This window comes from Diabrotica virgifera, chromosome 8 (assembly GCF_917563875.1).
Source record: "Diabrotica virgifera virgifera chromosome 8, PGI_DIABVI_V3a".
Lineage (NCBI taxonomy): Eukaryota > Metazoa > Arthropoda > Insecta > Coleoptera > Chrysomelidae > Diabrotica > Diabrotica virgifera.
In genome coordinates, this window is record NC_065450.1 from 8,341,537 (window position 1) to 8,366,622 (window position 25,086).

Sequence of the window (25,086 nt, forward strand, 5' to 3'; positions counted from 1 at the left end):
TGTATCATTGCATATGCCTAAAGTTGCGTAGAAAAAAGTTACAGAACAATATTTGCGAAATAACAACGAAAATTGCCCAAAATTGCTGTGAGTGGCGAACTTTGAAAAATTATATTTCGATAACTGTAAATCCTAATGACCTCTACTAAACATAATTTTAAAGAGAAAATACGTAAGTTTTTTTTCTGTGAAGCAATGTCTATACCTATATCCCCGTGGACAAAAGTTATGGGACAAAAATCAAAATTTATTTCTTTTGGGTTTCTTTGTGCTTTTTCTTTTGAATATATTTTTGTAAAAAAAAGTATCTTTGACTATAAAAAGTTATATTTAGATAGGAAATTTAACCAGGAACAATTTTATGTAGACGTGTTTGTACCAAAAGTGCATAGAACTCACCCTAATGTAACCTGTGCCCAGGGACTAATTCACCCATTTCTCAAAAACGCACCCCTTTAAATGGTAGCACTCTGCGGTTTTTTCATATATAGAGATTCATTGACCATATGAAATAATAAAATCCCGTTAACGTTGTAGTTCCTTTCTATAGTACATAATCAATTGCCTATATTTTTGTCGGAAAAATGGTTGTAAATAAAAAAATTTCAGGAAATTGACATCTTCGGCGCATGCGACTGCGCATATGCCCCGTGAAAATTGTCCGAAAAGGGTACCACATTATTGTAAAAATATTTTAATGTAGATTCCGTTAAAATTATCCATGTGGTAATAAATTTATTATTTTCATAAATTTGACATATTTAGCGTGTCCGAAATTGTTTTCGCTGTTTATGTGATAAAAACCATTGATTAAAATAAAATGACCAAACGCCCCACTACCATAATGCGCCAAGCTCCTAATTTGTTCGACTCTTCCCAAATAACAAGTACAAAAAGTTTCAACGTTGTGGTTATAAATAATAATTGTATATGTGGGCCCAAGACCTATTATTGTAAATATGTATTAAATTATTCAAATAATAAGTGTGTGTAATTAATAGAATTTAAATTAAGTGTTTTTAATTAAACATAAGTGTTTAAAATATAAATAAAATAAATTGCATTACAATATTTGTTAAAGATATAGGTACGTACCTATTACGTAATGCACCTTCTGTTTCCTTGGACATTGGAGCTGCCCCACTTATTATTTCCTTAACACTTCTCAGATCATACTTATCGACCTTCGGACTTTTAGCTAGAAGGACAGCTAACGGTGGCGCTACCAATAAAGTGCTTATTTTATAATCTTGCACCGCCTTTAAAAAAATATCTTCATCAAAATGTTTGAAAACCATTAATTGTTCTTTGTTTGCAAGTCCATTTATCCCAACATTTAGACCAAATCCGTGGAAGAAGGGCATTAGTCCTAAGGTGGCATGACCATGAATTGGTCCTATGTTAAAATCTTTGTCCCTGAAACCATCCATTAAAACTATTATTAATCTGTTGGAGTAAAAGCAAATTTAAAAAAGAGAGGCGAAACGTAAAAAACTTTCATTTTTAAATTAAAATAAATAAAAATCAAAAAGGTTTATTAGGTCGGAAACTAATTCTGACTTTCACCTGTATAAGCTTGGATCCCGCATACCAAAAAAAAGTTTATTAATAGCAAGCTGAAAATCTGTTAATAGCTTAACGGTGTCTAGTCGGACAAGCTTGGATGCAAGGGAACACTGGATCAGGGGAAGTTTTAGTTGTGGAACAGGTTACAGGTTTCGAACGTCAGACAACGAAAATATGTCCCATGTATTTTGTCGAACAGAACTTCCAATTGATTTGGCACCCTTTCATTAAACTCCCAAAAACTGCTAAACTTCTAAAAATCAAACTGCTATTTACCACCAAAATAATAATTCCTGTGATTGTACATGTTCTACGTGTCGGACTTATTAAAATGCCCAATATGATTGTTGCTATAAATTAAAGATCCAGGTAGCTGACTACTTTTTTAGTTATTGTAGACCTATAGGAAGTAAACCTACCTGTTTCCTGCCTAGAGTTCGCGTCCGTTTTTTAATTATTAACAATTTAGTGCAAAAATCGCGATTTTTTCGATTTCTTGCACCCCATTCAAAAGCTAAACAGTTCACATAAAACTACAAAATTGAATTTCTTAGAACATTGAAAAACCTTCAAAATGCTGATTTTTGAAAGTTAAAAATTAATTTGTTGCTACGCAAACTGCAAAATAAGTGAAAATTGTTATTTGTTAATAACTTTTACTAAAACTACTTTAGAACTTTAGTGTTTCACCCAAAGTTGTGTATTGAGGTACTTAACAAACTCTCAAAATTTGAGACCGATCCATTGATTATTTTAAAAGTTATTCTATTTGTTTATCCCAGAGACCTTTATTTTGCAATAACATAAGACAAAAAATAATGAAGATAAGGCAATTCTGCGTATGTCAAATGAAAGTAAAAAAGTGATACTATCAAAATGTTCTAAAAAAGATAAAAAATTATCTAATATAGTCAAAAATACTGATGCCAAATTTTTGAAATTTTGTAGTTTATAAACATTTAGAACAACTTTAAAAATATTGTCCGTAGAAAAAATCATTGTACATATTTGAAAAGTTGGTATTTTACATGAATTTTTAAAAATGTTGTTCAGTTGGTGACTAATCGTGCAGTCGTGGTAAGTGAAGGGGGAGCTGGGAGCCGACAAATGCACGAGTTCAAAAACTAAAAAAGGCAACTTAAAACTATCATTTCCTAATTCTCGGGATGTACTGAATATATTTTGATCTTTCTTTTTTTAATTTGTATGTAGTTTTGCTGTAGATTACAAATATGTAATTTGTCTATTTGAATTTTGACATTTATTAATTAATAAAACGTTTAATTTGTTTAAGTAATTTTTGAAAAATAATTTTTTCCCAAAAATCCATGTTGTCAATCAGACTATAATTAATAATCATACAAACAGTTAAGGTATACTTTAATAAATAAATTATCTTCAATAAATAATTATCTAATAAAAATAATTTATTTATTAAAGTTAACTTCAACTTTTTGTATCATCATTAATGATACTATGAATAAAAAAATAGATTTTGGTAACAAAATATTTTTCAAGAATGGTTTAAATAAATTAGACTGATTATTAATTAATAAATTTATAAACAAATTGCATATTTGTAATGTACGTAGAAATTACATACAAATTAAAAAGAGAAAGATGAAAATCCATTGAGTTGATCAGGAGATACAGAAAATTGTATTAGTTTGAAATTGCTTTTTCGGTATTTTAACTAAGTAGATTCGTAGGTGCCCCCTAGTAACCGTTTGAACTACAATTTTGAAAAATCGTAGAGGGTGCTGTGAAGATACCATGTTTATGCAATTTTTTTAACGAAAAATATAAACCCCATTATTTAAAATGGCATCAATGAAATTCCTTAATTATTATAAACAAATTAGCTGTGAATTAAAAAAACACATGGCTAACTTTGTTCATTTTGAAGACTGCTAACTATAAAGCCTTCTGTCTTCTATTCAAAACCAGGAACATCATCAGCTGTAAACCCTTCGCTTATACTACCCCATCAAATTTCACCAATACCCAAGCCTAAAATAAAAAACTAAAATCAAGGAAGAAAATCAACAAAAGCCACTGTAATTACATCCGATTATCGCCTTATAGATTTGAATTAGAACAATCTCTTAAGAAAACTGAAGACCGTAAACAGAGTTGTGGACGCGGAAGGGGACGAGGTTGAGATCAAATTTGCAAAAAAGCCCAAGAGAAAGTTCGGAAACGTATTACCGTCGAAGATTCTGACACAGAAGAAAGTGATCTTTCCAATATTGAACAGGATACAGATTCCGAACTAAGTTCACGGGGTTCAATTCCTGATAACGACGACTCCGTGTGCAACTTTTGCGAAGAGTCTTATTCCAGTAATAGCAGAGGAGAAACTTAGATACAATGTCAGAGCTGTCTTTTGTGGGCACACAATGAATGTGCCGGTGCAGAAACTGAACATTATGTCTGCGATTTCTGCCGATAGATTTTTGTATTTCTTTAATATAGCCCCCTGGGGGCTATATTAGAGTGACGTTTTTGTTTTTCACAGCATCCTAGATACTGACAAGAATAATTTTTTTTATGTTAGATCTTGATTTTTTTAATTTTTTTTTAATATTACTGTATTAGTATTAAACTAATAGTTATGTGGACGAAAATTAAAGTTTAAAAATGTTGATTGTTTATAATCTCTAGTCGAAAAACAAATTAGGGGGCCGTATTCCCACCTTCTCCTTTAAGTTTTTGCAAAAAAATCGAATCGGAATAATTTCGCTAACGGGGTCTGCGATATAGCCTGGACTATACCGCTAATTATTCTTAATTAAAAATAACAACTTTGTAATAAAATATTGACAAAAATTTCTTCAGGATCTTAAAGGAGGGATTTTTAACTTTGATTTAGTCAGTTTTTGCTTTTATAGTAATTGACAACACCAAAATATCTTTCAAGTCGCACAATACTTTAGGCTCATTTCTAATTAACACCAGAAATAGGATGCACACCTTGGATCAGAGTGGTATATATAAATTAAGATGTGATGATTATGATGCTTCCTATGTAGGTAGAACCATTCGCAAGCTGTCTACTAGAATTACAGAACATTTGAAAAGACCAAACTCTTCAAGTTTCGGTCAACACTTACAGTCCAGCAAACATAATTTCAACATCAATACAGGTTCATCCATTTTACACGATATTAGTAGAAAGAAAAACTACTAACTCGAGTTAGACTTGTTAGAGGATTTAGAGATTACAGGGGAAACAAATGAAAACTCTCATTGTCTTGATACTCAGATTAATTTAAATTATACCAAATTTAATATTCAAAAATTGTATTACAGTTTTACCTTGCAGGGGAACCAGCTCGGCTGTGTAGTCTTCCTGCACTGAGTCTATATAGATACATCAATAGTTATATATTCCTTCACAATTTTCAAATTTGTTCCGCATTTAAAACTTTCTATATCATCAGTGACATACAACTTGTTAGACAGGCTTATTTGTGGTTAATTGTTTTACTGCTGGCACAAACTAAACTTTCCATATTATCCTCTTTAAAATTTAAACATTTCACTCACACAACATATTTTCATAACCCTCGCTGTTTGTCATTTTGACCTTAGATAACGCCTGACACTTTAATTTGTTTTGCTCATTGAGTTCAGGGCCCGGATTACGTACACTCGATACGCATCGTATCCGCCATGTTTTACCATAGCGCCTTATGGGAAAACATGGCGGATACGATTCGTATCGAGTGTTCGTAATCCCTATGCATGTTTGACTAAGCAGTGGTACAATATTTAATATTTCAGTAATTTCTAATTTTAATTTTTAAGTATTATTTAACCCAAATTCGTAGTTTAATTTTCTTCTTCTTTATACAATACATTTGCTACAACCAACCATATAACTTGTCTTCTATCCAGTTCTCACATCCATTCCATGTCAACTACATTTGTCACCAATTAACAACTAAATTTATTTTTTTGACAAGTTTGAACTGGATTACACAATCCAATCATCATCAAATTTATATATTTTTTTTAGTTACACCTAATTTTATTCTCTGGCTTACGTTGTGCTACTGGACCTCGATTTTTGACCCTTCGCTTCGTTATCGAACGTATTCGCTTCGTATCTGTTTAGTGTACAGATAGCGAATGATCGATAACGAAGCGAAGGGTCAAAAATCGAGGTCTTGTTTCGTTGTACTTGGGTTCAGCGTTCAATTTACACTAAACTATTGTAATATGCAGTCAATGTATTGACTGTACACAATATTTGTCAAAGTCACATCAGTTGTAATTTGTCACTTACTTGAACACTAGCGCCATAATAAGGAACTGTCATTCATTGTTCTTAGATTTTGACTTACTAAGATGTAGCATAATTTTTATTTAATTAATTTTGATCTGTTTGTCGTTTGTTCAGTGTGTGTTGTATGTATCTATTAGTTTCAAATTTTTTAAATTCCTTGCCAATGTTGCACTTTGCTGGGATATCTTCCTAATTTGACGAAGTAAGTCTACACTATTGTAATTTTTTGTTTAACTTCAACTTCGATTTTTTGTCAAAGTTTTTTCCACCTACTACTTTTACTACCATGGCGTGTTTTTTTTTTGGTTTATTTTAGATGCCCCTGATGATGCTAAGTTAGCGAAAGTATACTTGGGCCAGATTTAATAAACTAGATGCTCGAAACCTTTCTTTTATTCCTATAGATTCCATATATTCGACCATTCAACCTACTTCTACTTCATAGTACTAATTTTTAATCGTGTTATTAAGCCTTGAAAATAGCCATTTTCGAATTTTTCAAATTTTTCGACAACAATCAATTTTAGAGAATAATGACAAGATACCTTTTTTGTTTAGAATAACTCAGGTTATTTAAATAAACTGTATTCATAACGAAAAAATTATTTTTGTGAATTTGTTTAAAAAAAATTGTTAAAACAATTTTTCGACCACGCCACCGCGTTATTTCTGGCACCCTGTGTATTTGTTATAAGGACCTCTCTTTGAGCAAGATTGTGTAAAAAAATCGAATCGGAATAATTTCGCTAACGGGAGTGACGATACAGACACAACCCGCTCTAAATTGATTGAATCCCCCGTCGCATGGCGGCGGGCAAAACCACTAGTTGTAAGGTAAAACGAACTGCCACTTGTAATGGCTGAATCCATTACTTATATAATATAAAGAAACAGTGAATTATCAGAAATTGGATTACAGAAAGACATTAGTCAAAAGGAAATTATCGAATTAATTAAGAAACAAAAGAGCAATTAAGAGGATATGCCAAAACCAAATTATATTTTTTTGTTCGTTAAAAGATAAAGGCCAAAAGAAGCAGACACATGCAACACAAATGATATAGGACAATACAAGAGTAAATCTGAAGAGACCAGAAACGCCACTGTAATGATACGCCTCGAACACGCACCAACACTAGAACCGTACGAGTTCTACAGTCCGCGCAGAAATCCCCACTCAGTTCCACTTCACCGAAACAGCACAGGCAGAAGGATATATAAGCAGGCCACAAGCAGGGATCCGCCAGTCTTGAATCCGCCTGCCTATCTCACCTCGCTTGGCTGGTAGTGGAGCCCAGAGCTGCCGACCTGAGTTCCGAGTCACCGTAGTGACGTGATCTCGCAAGCTAAGGCAGGCCAACTTGAGCAGCAAGGTGTACCGTGGTGAGTTAGAAAGACACAATTAGGCCAAGTAATTAACTTATTTCTTTTTCTCTGTCGGCTTTTTACTATTATGAGTTTGCTATTTTCGCTCTCAACGGCACATGACTATCTAGACAATCTGGCTTTTCGGAATCCTGCATGCTCTTCGCCGTAATGGTCCATTTGGTCCATGGATAGCATCCTTATAGATCAAATATACAATAAATGAAATACACAAAAGAATTTTTTTAGCTAATAACAGTTTAGCTACCTGATCTCCCTGTCTCGGTGCAGAATTTACGCAGAAAGCATTTGATATTTTCGCCCTATTCTAACTGGTGCAAAATAGTAACTTACATACTAACTGCGGTAACACAAATGTGTGTAACTCCATTGCACAAGTTAGAATAGGGGGTAAAATATCAAATGCTTTCTGCGTAAATTCTGGACTGAGACAAGGATATAAGTTATTCCCATTGTTGTTTAATCTGGCCTTAGAATATGCCATGCGAAAAATTTATTCAAAAATCAAACCAGACACAACTGCGCTCGGGGAGAAAAAATGGTACTCGCCTTTGCCGATGACGTAAGTGCAGTGGCACAATCAATACTAGAAGTTAAGGATATCTCCTCAAGTTTTGAGGAAGCTGTATTAAACATCAGTCTAAAAATAATAGACAAGGATCCCGCATATCAAAAAACAGTTGATTATTAGGAAGCTGAAAATTTCTTAATAGCTTAACGGTGTCTAGTCGGACAAACTTTGATGTACGGGAACACTGAAACAGGGAAAGTTTTAATTGTGAAACAGTTTAAAAATTTGAAACGTCAGATTACGAAAACGTCCCATGTATTTTGTCGGACAGAACATCCAATTGATTTGTTACCGTTTCATTAAACTGTCGTGCAAAAATCAGACTGGTTTTTATCACCAACTGGGCATTTTAATGAGTGGAATACGAAGAATATGTCAAATGACAGGAATCGGGTTGGTTAGTAATAGCAGTCTGATTTTTGCATGAGAGTTTAGTGAAAGGGTAACAAATCAATTGGATGTTCTGTCCGACAAAATACATGGGACGTTTTCGTAATATGACGTTCCAAATTTTTAAACTGTTTCACAATTAAAACTTCCCCTGTTCCAGTGTTCCCGTACATCAAAGTTTGTCCGACTAGACACCGTTAAGCTATAATTAAATTTTCAGCGTGCTATTAATAAACTTTTTTATGGTACGTGGTATCCAGGCCTATAAATGAAGACAAAACAAAATACATGGTCGTCTCAAAACAAGAACGACGGCGAATAAGGCAAAATATTACTATAAAAACGATCATACCTTCGAGGTGGGTAAAGAATTTAAATATCTAGGAAAAACAATCACAAATGACAATAAAAGAGTGCGAGAAGTTGAAACGCGAACAATGGCAGGAAACAGATCTTTCTTTGTAATGCAACATCTAATGAAGTCAAAACTTCTTTCACAAGGTGCAAAAATCCAGATATACAAGGTGCCCCAAAAGTAGTGGAACGGTCGAATATTTTGCGAACTAAACATTGGATCGAAAAACTGAAAAATACATTTTCAATAATTTTTAAAAATCTATCCAACGACATCAAATACGATCCTCTACTTTATTCCCTAGAGGTGGGGTGGGCGTTAACTTTGAAATCTTAAATGGAAACCCCGAGTTTTTATTTCAGATTTGGATTTGGATTTTCGGATTATGTAAAAGTAATTAACTTTTATTCAAGACTTTTTTCGAATTACGGATAGATGGCGCTATAATTGGAAATTGGATTGGCTGGAAAAAACAATTTATCGCGATACCATAGGTAAATTAAAGAAACGGTCTAATATCTCGAGAAATACACTTCGAAATGAAAAACCAAAAAATATGTATGAAATATTTTTCAAAACCTTATCGACTAACGCTAAACATGACCCTCCACCTCACCCCCTAGAGGTGGGCTGGGTGTAAATTTAAAATCTTAAATAGCAACCTCCATTTTTTATTGCATATTTGGATTCGTCGTGAAAAATTAAGCAACATTTTTTCGAAACATTTTTTAGAATTGTTGATAGATGGCGCTATAATTAAAAGAAATATCCGATAGCCATTCTAAAAAATGTTTCGAATAAATGTTGCTTAATTTTTCATGACGAATCCAAATCTGCAATAAAAAATGGATGTAGCTATTTTAGATTTTAAAGTTAACCCCCACCCCACCTCTAGGGGGTGAGATGAAGGGTCGTGTTTAGCGTTATTCGATAGGTTTTAAAAAATATTAAATACCTACATGTTTGTTGGTTTTTCATTTGGAAAGGTATTTCTCGAGATATTAGACTGTTTCTATAATTTACCTATGGCATTACGATTGTTAAATTGTTTTTTCCGATTATAGCGCCATCTATCCGTAATTCGAAAAAATGTCTCGAATAAAAGTTACTAACTTTTACGAAAGGAATCCAAATATGAAATAAAAACTTAAGGTGTCCATTTAAGATTTCAAAGTTAACCCCCACCCCACCTCTAGAAAATGGAGTGGGGGATCATATTTGATGTAGTTGCATAGTTGAGTTTTAAAAATTATTGAAAACGTATTTTTCAGTTTTTCATTCCGATGTTTAGTTCGCGAATTATTCGACCGTTCCGCTACTTTTGGGACACCCTATGTAAGACCATAATACGACCATCAGTCGTGTATGGAAGCGAAACATGGACGCTAATAAAAAGAGAAATAAATAAATAACTGTTGTGGGAGCGTAAAATCCTTCGAATGATATATGGCCCTTGCAGAGACAGTGTGACAAACGAATGGAGGCAGAGATACAATAACGAGTTAGGGTCTCTATTCGGAAAGAATAATCTAGTCAGATATATAAAGGCCAATATACTCAGATGGGCAGGGCATGTGATACGCAGTAACGACCATCACCTTTTAAACAATGTGTTCTGGGAAAGACGAGATGGAAGAAGTTCTGTAGGACGGCCAATAAGAAGGTGGAAAGATGAAGTCAAAGGAGATCTGGAGAAAATGGGAGTGAGACAGTGGGAATTTATGGAACAGGACCGACAAATAATATGGAAGGCAATAGTAAACGCGGCAAAGACTCACGAAGGGTTGTAACGCCATTGATGATGATGATGATGATGAAAGTTTAGCTTACCTTGATTGAGCAACTCTAACCAAGAAATTTCGGTCAGTCAGCATTACTCCTTTAGGAAGACCGGTCGTTCCAGAAGAACTCATTATAAAAGCAACATGATCCACGGGATCTTCTTCATTATAAGGCTTAAACACTTCTGGACGAACAATTTCAGATCTTAAAAGTCGTTTTGTAAATGATTGTATATTTTCTATTCCAAAAGCTTCATCACCTGAAATAAGCCAGTGGGTTAAGACAAGATTGTTAAAAAGTAATTTATTTGTGGTGTTATAACGTATGCTACACGTATACACAATAAAACATCGTACCTTACACGCCAATATAAAGCAAAAGAATACATAGAAATTTGCAGGTATTGAAATATAGCATAATAATAATTGAGATATTTACTAATAATTATTTTAATTATTATAATATTTTAGAGATGAAGAAGATTTAGCCAACGAAACGGAGTGGATAAGACAAGAGAACAGCAGGACCAAAAATCGCAAAATGGATACTTTATTATCTAAGCTGAGAAATCAGAGAACAAATAAGGCTAGTCTACCAAAACCACCACAAAGGATCAATGAGAAGGAAAAGCCAAAAGCACAAAACGTGACTGCAAATAGAAAATACAGTGATGTAGTTAATAATGTAAAACAAACGGACCAAGAATTGGAAACCGAGAATACATTAAAAATAATATTAGAAAAACTCATCAAGATAGATGATAAGATAACACAAATAGATATACAAGTTACTAGATTGGAACATAGCGCTAAAGGAGCTATACCGAATATTCGAAATGGCTAAGCAACTACGAATCATGGAATGGAATGCCAATGGGCTTCTACAACATAAAAATGAACTGCAAACTATCCTAGATACAGAAGAAGTTGATTTATGTCTCATAGCTGAGACACATTTCACGAAACAATCTTTTATAAAGTTTAGAGGATACAGGGAATACCATACTATACATCCTGACAATGCAGAAAAAGGAGGCAGCGCACTAATAATAAAAGATAACATTGAACATTATGGGGAGCTAAAATATGAAACAGAACACATACAAGCAACTACGGTATGTGTCAAACTCAAAACTAATTGCGAAATTAATGTAAGCTCAATTTATAGCCCTCCTAGGCATTCCATTAAAAAAGAACAGTATGTAGAATATTTGAAAAGTTTGCGAAAAAGATATATCATTGGAGGTGACTTTAATGCAAAGCACACCCAATGGGGATCAAGATTAACAACAACTAAAGGAAAAGAGTTACTGGCAGTCATAGAAGAACAGAAATGTGAAGTAATATCAACAGGTCGACCGACTTATTGGCCAACAGATACTAACAAAATACCGGACTTAATTGATTTCTTTGTTATTAAAATTATTTCGTCCAACTATGAAGATATTAATGAAGGTTGGAATATGAATTCAGATCATTCACCCATAATGCTCACTGTGAGTGACACGATTATCAGAAAGGATTGTAACCCAATACTTACAAATAAACTAACAGACTGGGAAAGTTTTAGATCGATCCTTGAAGATAGAATTGAATTAGCAGTACCATTAAAAAAACCTGAACAACTAGATGAGGAAGTTGAGTTGCTTGTACAAAATATACAAAAATCAGCATGGGCAAGTACTCCTACTATAAGATCAAACGTCAAAGGAAACAACTATCGGAAATAAATTAAAAAGTTAATTAAAAAAAAAATAAAACTTAGAAGGAAGTGGCAACAAACCAGAGCACCCCAAGATAAAACAAATTTAAACAATGCTAGTCAAAAACTTAAAAGAGAGTTTCGTCTTCTTCTTTCTCGAAACTCCTTATGCCCCTCAGGGGCGTCGGAGGTTTTATTCATCTTCTATCCATCTCTTCCATTTCTTGCGGTCCTTTGCTAACTCTTTCCTCTCTCCCTTTCCTTATTTTACCATATCTTTTCGATTCCATCACCTGCTTGGGTAGTCTTCCCTGGTCCATTCTGTTAATGTGTCCATACCATTTTAATTTTCTTTTTTGAATCTTGGTTATTATCGATTCCTGTTTCAGTCTTTGTCTAATATCTTCATTTTTTATTCTGTCCAATTTCGTTTTTCCTGCTATTTTTCTTAGCTGCTTCATCTCCGCTGCGTTTATTGTACTGTCTATTTTTGCATTGTTTACCCATGTCTCACTTGCATATATTAAAGTTGGTACAGAGATTGCGTTGTATACCTTCAGTTTTATTTCTTTATCGATTTCTTCCTTTCCAAATATTGTTTTATTTAGTGCGTAGTAGATCTTATTTACTTTTTTCGCTCTGTATGAGATTTCTTGATATATCTTTCCATCCTCTGATATTATTACTCCAAGGTATTCAAACGTCGAGACAGTATCTATTATTTCGTTTTTGCACCTAAATATCGTTTGGTTTATTTCTTCCCTTTTCTTTTGGGTTACTATCATGGTCTTCGTTTTCTTTACATTTACCTCCATTTTCAAATTTTCTATTTCCTCCACCCATATATTGATTAATTTTTGCATTTTCTCTTTATTGTCTGCTATTATTACTAAGTCATCTGCAATAATAATCCCTCCATTCTCACTGGTACTAAATTCCTGTACCCTATTATTGACTGTAATTGCCTTGACCTTCTTTTAGCGCTCTTCATTACTCTATCCATTACTAATATAAACAAAAATGGGCTGAGACTGTCCCCTTGTTTTATTCCTCTCCTTAGGTTTATTATTGGCAATCTGTTTCCATTTATTTGTACTTTAGCAAGTACATTTTTATACGTACCTTTTTGCCACGCTTACTATCTTTTGCGGGATTTGCAGATCTTCCATTACTGACCATATTACTTCTCTATTTATAGAATCAAAAGCAGCTTTAATATCTATAAACGTAATATATAAGCCTTCTCCTATTTCGTTTTTCCTTTCAATTATATTTCTCAGTATGTATATATTATCTGTTGTTCCTCTTTCTTTCCTAAAAGCCGCTTGTTCTTCTTCTAGTTTTCCTTCCAGTTCTTTCCTGAGCTTCCTTTCTATTATCCCGGTGCAGACTTTATATGCCACTGATGATAAGCATATAGCCCTATAGTTATCACATTCCGCTTCATCTTCTTTCTTGTGTATTGGTATCAATAAATTTTCTTCCCAGTCTTCCGGTATCTTTTCTGTTCTCCATGCTTCCCTCATTATTTCCAGTAGCCAAAGCATGCCTCGTTCTCCCACGTACTTCATCATCTCCGGATCTATGTCATCGGCACCTCCCGCTTTTTCAATCTTTATTCTTGCCAAGCCTTCTTCAATATTTTTAATATGAATTTCGTCTACTCCATTGTCTCTATCCACTTCTCTTGCCTGCTGTCTTCTCTCCTCATTTTGTTGGTTACTAGCCTCGAATTTTTCTTTATAGTGCTTATTCCATATAGTTAGTATGTCTTGTATGTTTGTTTTCAATTCATTTCGCTCATTTCTAATTCCTCTTATTTGCTTTCTTTTTGTTCCTTTCATGTTTCTTATTTTATTCCAAAACTGTTTATTGTTATTCCCAAAACCTTCCTTCAATTCTTCACCGAATTCCTTCCAGCTCTTCTTCTTCTTCGCATCTTTTACTAGTTCTTTCACTATATTCCTCTGTCTTCTGTATTCGTCTCTGTCTTGATCTTCATTTGTGTTTATGTATCGCTTCCACATTTCTTTCTTCTTTTTTACAGCTTGCTTTATTTCGTTATTCCACCATCCAGTTCTTTTATTATTCTTCCTATTCTTTCTTATTCCACATACTTGTTTTGCAGTGTTCCATAACGTGTCTCTCAATTTTTTCGATCTCTCTTCCATATTCCATATTTCCTCATTGTTTTCATGTTCTTCCAGTATTTTATCTGTCTCTCTTTGGTATAACTTTCTCATTTCCATATTTTTCATTTTATGTATTGCTATTCATGTATATTGAGGACTCTCTATTATTTCCATTAGTTTCATGTTTATCTCTGCTGTCACTAGTCTGTGTTGGGTACCGAGTTCGGCTTCGTTCTCTGTTTATTTTGTATCGTTAGTTCTGCGTCTCGAGGATATACTATGTAGTCAATTATGCTTCTCGCATTTCTTTCTTCTGCTACGTATGTATATTTTTCGTTTCTCGGTTGATACCAGAAAGAAATACCTATTAACAAGTCATTTATTTGGCAGAAACTTATCATTCTTCTACCATTTCTATTTATCGTCTCTTCTTCATACCTTCCCAAGCAGCCTAATGCCATATTTTCATCATTTCCTATTCGTGCATTTCAGTCTCCTAGTAAAATGATGTTCTTGCTTTCCTCTTGTATCTCATCAATAAGTTTCTGTATCTCATCATAGAATAGTTCTGTTTTTTCATGCTCTGTTCCTTCTACCGGTGCATATACCTGTATTATGTGACATTCTTCTTCTTCTACCTCTATTTTTAAGTAAATGGTTCTTGATGATACTGGTTTGAATTTGGTTATCCTTCCATTCATTTCTTTCCATGAGGTTATATTCCATGTACCTATTCTCGTTTGACATTTGTTTTCATTTTTCTTTTCTTCCTTGTTATTAGTTTTCCTCGTTGTTTGCTCTTTCATATTACTGGATGTTCCACGTCCTTTCCTGGTCGTCATCAATGTCTCTCCGTCCAATTCGCTTATCAGTTTTTTGGATAGATTGTTCTTGGGTATTTGTTGCTTATCTCAGGTATTAGTTTATCCGCATCATTGTCCCATATCCATTCTTCGTTATCTATTATTATTTTTTGAAACCTTACTTTGACTTTCTTCCCCTTGCTTCTTTCTTCTTTTGCCTTAATTCTTATTTTTCCTTGTATATCCCTCTCCTTCTTGCTCATGTCCTCGTTAATATATATTTTTCTTTGTCTGTACCCTCTTAGTTTTATTTTATTTTTCATGACATTATATTTTTCAGACTCGTTGCTTAGCTTGATCAAACAGGTTTTACTGCCTAACTTTTTAGCATGTGCTACTGTTACTTGCAGTCCTAGCTCGTTATCTAGGAAAGTTTTCATTTCCTCTTTTAAAATGCTGTGTTCATCCGTCTTGACATTAATGCCTTGGATTACGATGTTATTTCTCCTTTCTTTGTGTTCTAATTTCTCTAATCTATTATTTATCAGGTTTATATGATTTTTCAGTATCTTGTTTTCTTTTTTAATTAATTCATTCTCTTTCATTATTTCCTTCATCTCATTAAAATATTGCTTATTGACCTCCTTTATATCTTTTATTTCTTGATGCACAGCTTGTAACATCTCCAACAACGCCTTCATTTGTTTCTCCATTTTTATTTTAATGGAATCAGGTTAAGCATCCACCGCGTCTCGAGTGCAGTTCATAAGGCGTAAACCCTACTTAATTCAAGCTCACCCTTCCCTGTCTTCCGAGCTGGCCGGTGTGTACCTTCCTAAAACCTCAAAATATTTTCTCTATTTTTGATGTTGTCTGCCGTATTTGAAATATCTCTTAGGCCGGCCCTGTTTTCTTTCCGCTTCCAAATAATGTGCTTCTTATCAGTACTGATGTCGCTTTTCTGCTTTTTATTTTGGCTCAGCTGACGGCGTTTATTGTTGTCTAAATTAATTAAATGTATTTTTCTACAACCGTGTTAAAAATGCAATTTTTAGCACTCCATACGAGCGTTAAAAATGCTACTTTAAAGCACTAGTGCTTTAAAATATTTTTAAGGCACTGCAGTTCGTATTGACCGTATAGACAATTTTGATGTAATATCAAAAAAATGTTGTTCTGAAGCTATTTTCTTGTGGCATTTTTACAATTTTAACTATTTATAATGGGAAATAAGCCACAATAATATTAAAAAATGATTTTTATTTACGTTTCGACGCCCAAATCGGGTGCCGTTGTCAAAATACAAAATACTACTAACAAACAAAAATGTTGTTGCTTAGTAAAAAAATTCTTATAATAATTTATTTAATTTGACTTCTAACAATTTATATTTAACGCGAGAATTTTAATGTCACCGTTGCATATGGTTGTCTTTTTAAAGACAGAATACATGCTATGATTTTTTTGTGATGGATATTCTTGAGTTGGGGTTGATTTCATGTAATCGAATGAACTATCTTTCAGTAAAGTCGTCCCAGGAACGCAACTCATAAATATTGGCAATATCATTTTTAAGTCTTCTACTTTAAAATGTATCATATGTATCTGAATTGCCGATATAAATGAGTCAAACTAAATAAATTATTAGAAGAATTTTTTTACTAAGCAACAACATTTTTGTTTATGTTAGTAGTATTTTGTATTTTGACAACGGCACCAGATTTGGGCGTCGAAACGTTAATAAAAATCATTTTTTAATAATATTGTGGCTTATTTCCCATTATAAATAGTTAAAATCAAAAAAATATAAAAATGGAATGTCAGTCAAGTTCAAGTAAAAGTTTTTGTAGATATTGTCCTGTAATTACGTTTGTAGAAAAAATATTGTATGATGCGTGTTAAAAAGTACATTTTTAAGGCACTCATGTGAATTGCAGAACTCGCTATCGCTCATTCTGCAAACTTTCACATGCGTGCCTTAAACGTGTACTTTTAACACTTATATCATAAATAACTATTAAATTAGTTATACTTACAGTTTTTACCGCTTTTGTTTCCTACATGCAATCTATGCTATGGCACTTAACTACATAATCGGTCTAATGAATTAAAATACACTCATAACCTTCCAAAAAGTGGATTTGATTAAGGAGCACTTTATATACAGCTAATCGCTTTCCACTCGCAGTTTTTGAGTTTTTGGATTTGTTTAAAAAAATTGTTTAACAATTTTCCGAACGTGGCACCTCTCGGCACCCTGTGGATTTGTTACAAGGACCTCTTTTTGAGTAAGTTTGTACAAAAAAATCGAATCGGAAAAATTGCGCTAACGGGGGCGACGATACAGCTCGGTCTATCATTGAAAATTGAAACTTCAGAATCTTAACCGCAGTCACTGTCAACGTTTGAAAGAAATTATCTTTACGACATAATTGTAAGGAGTGGTTCTTTTTTATAATATTACAAGAATAAAAAATTGTTAAACGCCGTAAAAATGAGTGGCGCACACAATATTCGAGCTACAAAAGAGCTGATCTGAATATTACGTGGCGCGAAAATGTATTTTCATTTTGATAGAAAATAAAATTCTCGTTTTATTTTGAAAGATTTTTTCCATAATCTTTGCTAAATTTGAAGTAAAACGCACCACAAAAGAGTAACTTTGACACAGTTTGCATTGTGAGGCTCTTTTGTGGCGCGTTTTACTTCAAATTTAGCAAATATTATGGAAAAATGTTTCAAAATCAAACAAGAATTTTATTTTCTATCAAATGAAAATACATTCTTGCGCCACGTAATATTCATATCGGCTCTTTTGTAACTGGGATGTTGTATGCGCCACTCATTTTTATGGCGTTTGGCGGTTTTTTATTCTTGTATCAGGAGTTTTTCAAAGTTTGTAATGTTTCTCGATTACACGTTAAGCTTTATAAATGGTCGCCTTTGTCGCATTCTCTCCCAAATGATATAGTAGTTACTACACCAGACTTGTGATAAGACAATCCGAGTTCATATCCCAGCCACCCTAATAACTATTATGGCCGGCAAACGAACTCGGATTGCCCGATCAAACTTGGCATCGTAACGACTACAACTTCATAAACCATTTCGGCGATAATGATTGAATGGATTATACCTTTGGAGCTCGATAACTTCTGAAGGGCTTAACCGATTTTGATCATTAAACATAAGTTTGAAAAATATTGATAAGTAGTATTTGATGCATCCAAGATCAAGTATGATAACTGAAGGTATTACAGGAGTTTTTGAGCTTGAAAAACCGTTTTTCCCACAAGAAATAGATTTGATCATACTTTTAAAGCCTGTAACTTTAAAATTAAAATTTTACCAGATATAAGGTACACACCGTTCGACGCGTCTCGAGTTTTTCTAAAAACTCTCAGTTATTGGCGCAATTCGTAGGTTGAAAATTTGAGTAATTGTCAAAAAACCAAAATTTTAAAAGTTTAATTTTTCAGTTTTTCAGCTCTACTGAGCCGTGTGTGGGTATGATCTTGACCGCTTAAGCACCCCTTGAAAGCTTAACTTAACTGTATTGATTTGGTGTATTTGCTGTTTATCTGTATCTCCTTGAACATAAGATATATCCGCCCAAAAAATATGCCATTTTGTGTCTATCTATCCCTATAGTTGGCTTATGGGTAGTCAAAAGTCACAAACTACACCGGTTCTCAATCGGCCCTGACCTCTCTTGAAACACAGAAAAAAAAATTCAGATCGGTGTAACTTTTCCACACACATACACACATACATACTCATATATATATATATATATATATATATATATATATATATATATATATATATATATATATATATATATATATATATATATATATATATATATATATATATATATATATATCCACAAACATTTTCCCCTTTTTTAATAATTGAGTTATACTTCTGAGCTCAGTAACTTTTGAATGGTATAACCTATTTTTAAAATTAGACATGCGTTGGAAAGATAATGATCAGTGCTATTAGAAACCGCAAAGGACGGACTTAAATTTTTGAAATTTTTGGGAGTTTTGGGGACGAGAACGAAAAACAGACCCTAAATGGGAAGGGCCATAAAATTCACACCCTTGGAACAAAATGAGAGTTGACATATGGATGGGCTAGTCTTTTCCTAAACTTTAAGATGGGATTTGGAACAAATTTTCAATTTAGTAAGATTTAGAAAATCGAAAATTTCGTGTATATAGGGTGAGGCAGAAAGGACCTATTAGAAATATCTCGAGAACTAAAGGTAAGAGAATCATGAAAATTGGAGTTTTGAAGTATGAAGTATTTAATGAAAATATTTTGGTCGCTTTGCTACTTCCGGTTATACCGGAAGTTGATTGTAACTTCGTTTTTTTAAATGGGACACCCTGTATATTTTTACATTTTCGAATTCTGCTCGATGTCTTCTTTCTTAAAATATGAGGTTTTGTAATATTATACAGGGTAGTTTAAAAGATAATTACCGTTTTTTATAAATTTATAACTTGATAAAATATACTTGTTATAATTTGATATCAAAAACTCCATTTATGTTCAAGTGATTTTTAATATAGTCTATTATTATTAAAAATTATTAATATAGCGAAATGTTTAATTTTAGTATACAGGGTTGGTCGAAACTAGGAATTAGTATTATCTGAGTTTTCTTAAATAGAACTCCCTGTATTTTAGTATTGTAATGAAATTATATTTTATAGTACTTTTTTATTTATTAAGCATTCCCTATACCTAACTGCTTTAATTTGTAAGGTATTCGTAGTTCTTTAAGCCAAACATTAATTGCAACAAAAATTACGTGAAATTTTATTAGGTTTGCCGTGAAAATGTTCAATCATAAATATTTTTTTGAAAATAAGTACATGTTAATCTAGAATGATCCTTAATTTATTAATATTGGATGAGATACCAAGATGCCTACGTTGTTACGATTGTTGGTGCATAAAATATTAATAAAAACAAACCATATTGTACCCAGTTGGCTACGGCTTTGACTCTTTGACACTAAACTCGATTAAACATTAGATATTATATTATTTTTATAGTTCCAGTTGCTTTGTTACCATTACTAATCTAAAATTTTGGAATGGGGACTGATTAGTAAAGTTTTTGTTCTAGGAGAGTAAGTATAACAAAAATGTACTACTAGCAATACAAATTTATCATCTGCAACTCCCTGATAGACGACAGACAAGAAAAGAAACTTTTTAAAGTTTAGAAGAGAAACTTTTCAAAGTTTACGATGTAGAATAGTTCTGACGTACTAGACACTTAGATTACGAGAACGTTCATACTAATATGCAGATTCTTAGTGACACTAATATTTAATTCATTTTAATCATTTAAAATAGTTTTTGTTCGATCAGATTTCTCGTAATCTAAATGTTGAAACCGCTCTAGTAAATTTTGAAAAGTTTCTCTTTTTGGTTGTCATCTATCATGGAATTGCTGATGATAAATTCTTATTGCTTGTAGCACATTTTTATTTGTTATACTCTCCTAGAACAAAAAAACATCTGAATCAGTTCCTCATTAGAAAAATTCATATTAGTAATGGTAGCAAAGCAACTGAAATTTCAAAAATAGTAGAATTTTTAAGCAAAGCAAATGTTTAAGCATATTTATTGTCAGTCATAGCCAGCTAGATAGAATATTGTATGTTTTTATTAATATTAAACACACCGACAATCTTAACTACCTACGTAGGTATTTTGATATATCAACCAGTATTAATAAATTAAGGGTCAGTCGAGATTAATATGTGTTTATTTTCGAAAAATTATTTATAATTGAATATTTTTACGGCAAACCTAATAAAATTTTACTTAATTTTTGTTGCAATTAATGTTTGGCTTAAAGAACTACGAATAACTTACAAATTAAAGCAGTAAGGTATAGGGAATGCTTAAGAAATAAAAAAGTACTACAAAATATCATTTCATTACAATACTAAAATACAAGTTGTTCCATTTAAGAAAACTCAGATAATATTCATTCCGAGTTTAGACCAACCCTGTATACTAAAATTAAACATTTCGCTATATTAATAATTTTTAATAATAAGATACTATATTAAAAATCACTTGAATATAAATGGAGTTTTTGATATCAAATCAGTGCAATTCTACAGGGTGTGAAGTTTGCTACAAAATTTATAAACAACCGTAATTATCTTTTAAACTACCCTGTATAATACTACAAAACCTCATATTTTAAGAAAGAAGACATCGAGCAAAATCTACAAATGTAAAAATATACAGGGTTTCCCATTTAAAAAAAGGAAGTTATAAGCAACTTCCGGTATAACCGGAAGTAGCAAATAGATGAAAATATTTTCATTAAATAGTTCATACCTCAAAACCCCTATATTCCAATTTTCATGATTGTCTTACCTTTAGTTCTCGAGATATTTCTAATAGGCCCTTTATCTGCCTCACCCTGTAGATAGTGTCGCATGTAGGGGTATTGTGCGCCACTGGCGAGAACTGCCGTTCTCTGGTAATAGATTTTCAAATAAAATTTTCAAATAAAATTAATTTTTTCCACTGTTTTTTCTTTTTGAAAAAGTACCTCTAAATGAATCACCCTTTACTAAATACTAAACAGTAACTAAATACAAAAAAACTACTAATCAACTAACAGTTAATTAAAAATTAAAGTGACCTACCATAAATTATAATCAGTTTTTTAATAAAACTAAATTCCTTCTGAAAGTTCAAAAACTTGTTAATAGTTGTTTTCGAGCAAAATACAATCTCTGGCTGATAAAGTGTAAGTGCATGTCTTAACTCATCTTCCGTGTACACATGATTAATGGGTGCTATCGTAGCTCCGACGTACAGAGAAGCTAAAACCGCTTCATAGAACCTCACGTTGTTCTCACTACATATTGAAACAATTGTGTTGGGTTTAAGTCCAAAATTACGTAGCGCTTGTGCTAACGTGCAGGAATCTTCCAGTAGTCTTCTGAATGTACGCGTTTCTCCAGTAAATACGTCTACCTATAAGAAGTAGAAATATGGTTTATTCAACATATTATTGGTTAAAGGAAAATTTTTGTTTTATTTTAAAAGATTTTTCCATAATATTTGCTCAATTTGAAGTAAAACGCGTCACAAAAGATTAACTTCGATACAGTTTGAATTTTGAAACTCTTTTGTGGAGCGTTTACTTCAAATTTAGCAAATGATATGGAAAAATATTTTAATATAAAACTATATTTTGTTTTGCATCAAAATGAAAATACATTTTCGCGCCACGTTATATTCATATCAGATCTTTTGTAGCTGGAATATGATGTATGCGCCACTCATTTTACGGCGTTTAGCGGTTTTTTATTCTTGTATCAGGAGTTTTTCAAAGTAATTTATAAATTAAACGTATGAAGTTGAATGCAATGTTTCTTGATTACACGTTAAGTTTTATAAATGGTCGCCTTTGTCGCACTACCTCCCAAATGATCTAGTGTCCATTGAATGTACACTAGATTTTTTTCTATTGGAAATACATTGAAAAAAAATATTGGGATGGCCGGTAAATAAATTCGAATTTTTCCGTTGCCAGATCAAATTTAGCGGTAACCACTACAACTACATAAACCATTTCGGGAATAATCGTTAATTGTATTTTAATTTTGTAGCATAATACCTTCTAAACGGGTTAATCGATTTTGATCACTAAACATGAGTTTGAAACGTATGGACAAGTTACTACTCTGATGCATCTAAGGTCAAGTATGATAACTGAAGCTATTACAGGAATTATTGAGCTTGAAAAACCCTTTTTTCCATTGATAATAGATTTGATCATATTTATGAAGCCTATAACTTAAAAATTCGAATTTTCCCGGACATGAGGTATACACCGTCAGATTCGTCTAGAGTTCTTCTACAAACGCTCAGTTATTGGCGCAACTAGTAGGTTGAAATTTTGAGTAGTTGTCGAAAAACCAAATTTTCAAAGTTTATTTTTTCTGTTTTTCAGCTATACTGAGCTGTGTGTATGTCTGATTGTGACGTCTTGCAAACCATTTGAAAGCTTAACTCAACACTATTGGTTTGGTGTATTTGCGTTTCTCCTGTCTCTTCTTGAACCGAAGATATATACCCCCAAAAATATGCCGTTTTGTACCTACCACGTCCAATACGCTCTGAGCCTCGCTGGTGTCGCTCCTAGCGGTTACTAATTCAACTTTCACCGGTAATTTTTAAATTTATTATTTAATTGTTATCGCTTAATATTTACAACGCTAAAAAGTAATTAAATTGTAATAGATTTTTTTAAGATTTTGCTAATCATTTTGACGTTCTATTGATGAAATATTAATTTCTTACTTCGGATACTTTCACAATTATCATGTAGATGGCGCCAAGATTAATTTATAATTACATATTACAGAACATTAAATAACGCAAATTCAGCATTTAAAACGTAAGTATATTTAAGGTAAAAATATATACCACAGCTTTGATCAACTAATATTTTTTATAATTAATGTTTTTAATTTTAATTTTAAATTAATCACTTTGACATTTATGTCAAATTTCCGGTAAACGTTTACAGACTTGACACTACTGGCGGTCACAAATTTATAAATATCCCCTCTACGTACGAGCTCACAGCGTTTAGCTGACTTATGGGTGGTCAAAAGTCACAAACTACACCGATTCTGAATCGGCCCTGACACCCCCTTCAAACACAGAAAAAAAAATTAGATCGGTTTAACTTTTCCAGTCACAGTTTACATACATAGTTACATATCCACAAACATTTTCCCTTTTTTAAATAGAAACTGAGTCATATTTCTGAGCTCGGTAACTTTTGAATGGTATAACCGATTTTCAAAATTAGACATGCGTTGGAAAGGTATCAGTATTATTAGAAGCCGTAAAGGTCGGACTTAAATTTTCGAAGTTTTTGGGAGTTTTGGGAACGAGAACGAAAATCAGACCCTAAATAAGAAGGGCCGTAAAATCCACACACTTGGACCAAAATGGATGGTTGACATAGGAATGGGTGAGTCGTTTCCTAAACTTTAAGATGGGAGTTGAAACAATTGTGTTGGGTTTTAGTCCAAAATTAGGTAGCGCTTGTGCTAACGTGCAGGAATCTTCCAGTAGTCTTCTGAATGTACGCGTTTCTCCAGTAAATACGTCTACCTATAAGAAGTAGAAATATAGTTTATTCAACATAATATTAAGTTTCTATAAACTAGGATAATATAAATACATATTAAAATTCTTGCTGAAAATTGATAAAAAAAATTGTGAAAAGAAAAGAATAGAGACATGATATGGAGCATAAAACCTGAAGACTCGGAAGAGTATCTCAAAGTACTTTTGTAAGGGAATAGAGTCGAATTTCAAGAACTTATAAACCAAACCCAAGACAGAATTTTAATAGCACACTCGACAATATGATTAAGAACAGAAGAAATTAAAAAAATGTATGTAAACAGGTAAAGAGCAACAAAGGGACTTGACCAAGAGATATGCCCGGAGAGTTGTTTAAGAACAAAACGAAAAAATTATACGAACATCTCGGGCAACTATTTCAAGAATGTATAAAGGATGCGAAATTCCTATGGAATAGAAAACACTATATTTATTCTGACCTGTGATGTATCAAACACGTTATAAATAACATGCACGTTATCCTGCATTTACGTTAAATTCTACAAATTGATGTGATGTATGACAGATAACGTTTCTCAAAAGCGTTATCTCATAACGTGTAGCCGTTATCTGGTAACATAACAGGTTCAACTTAACGCCACCTATTTAACCTCTTGGTATAAAATAACGTGTAGTATAAAGAATAAATAAATATAATAAATGGACAATTTAGTCCAGAATTTTGTCAGATTGTAAACGTAGGGTTATTAAAATAATTAGATGATGCTATTAGAAGGTCTGTAAAGTTATTTTTTAGAAATAGTGTATTATTTTTGAGGTTATGTTATTTGTAAACAAAAACATTTTATTCATATAAATGAAGAAAACATACAGACTATAAGAGACCAGTTTGGCCAGATTCGGTAAATCCATTTGAATGTTCGTTTTGTTGTTTATTTCAATCCTTGA

General features: G+C 32.6%; 1 protein-coding gene across 1 annotated transcript in view; it reads right to left on the reverse strand.

The window, feature by feature from the left end:
• LOC114340025 (uncharacterized) overlaps window positions 1-25,086 on the reverse strand; it is a 130,401-nt gene that overhangs the window by 51,064 nt on the left and 54,251 nt on the right. The window contains exons 2-4 of the mRNA XM_050659906.1: window positions 21,672-22,005; window positions 10,390-10,600; window positions 1,096-1,416 (exon numbers count right to left, since the gene is read on the reverse strand). Of these exons, the coding sequence (XP_050515863.1) occupies window positions 1,096-1,416; window positions 10,390-10,600; window positions 21,672-22,005 (866 nt within the window). The remainder of the gene's footprint in view (window positions 1-1,095; window positions 1,417-10,389; window positions 10,601-21,671; window positions 22,006-25,086) is intronic.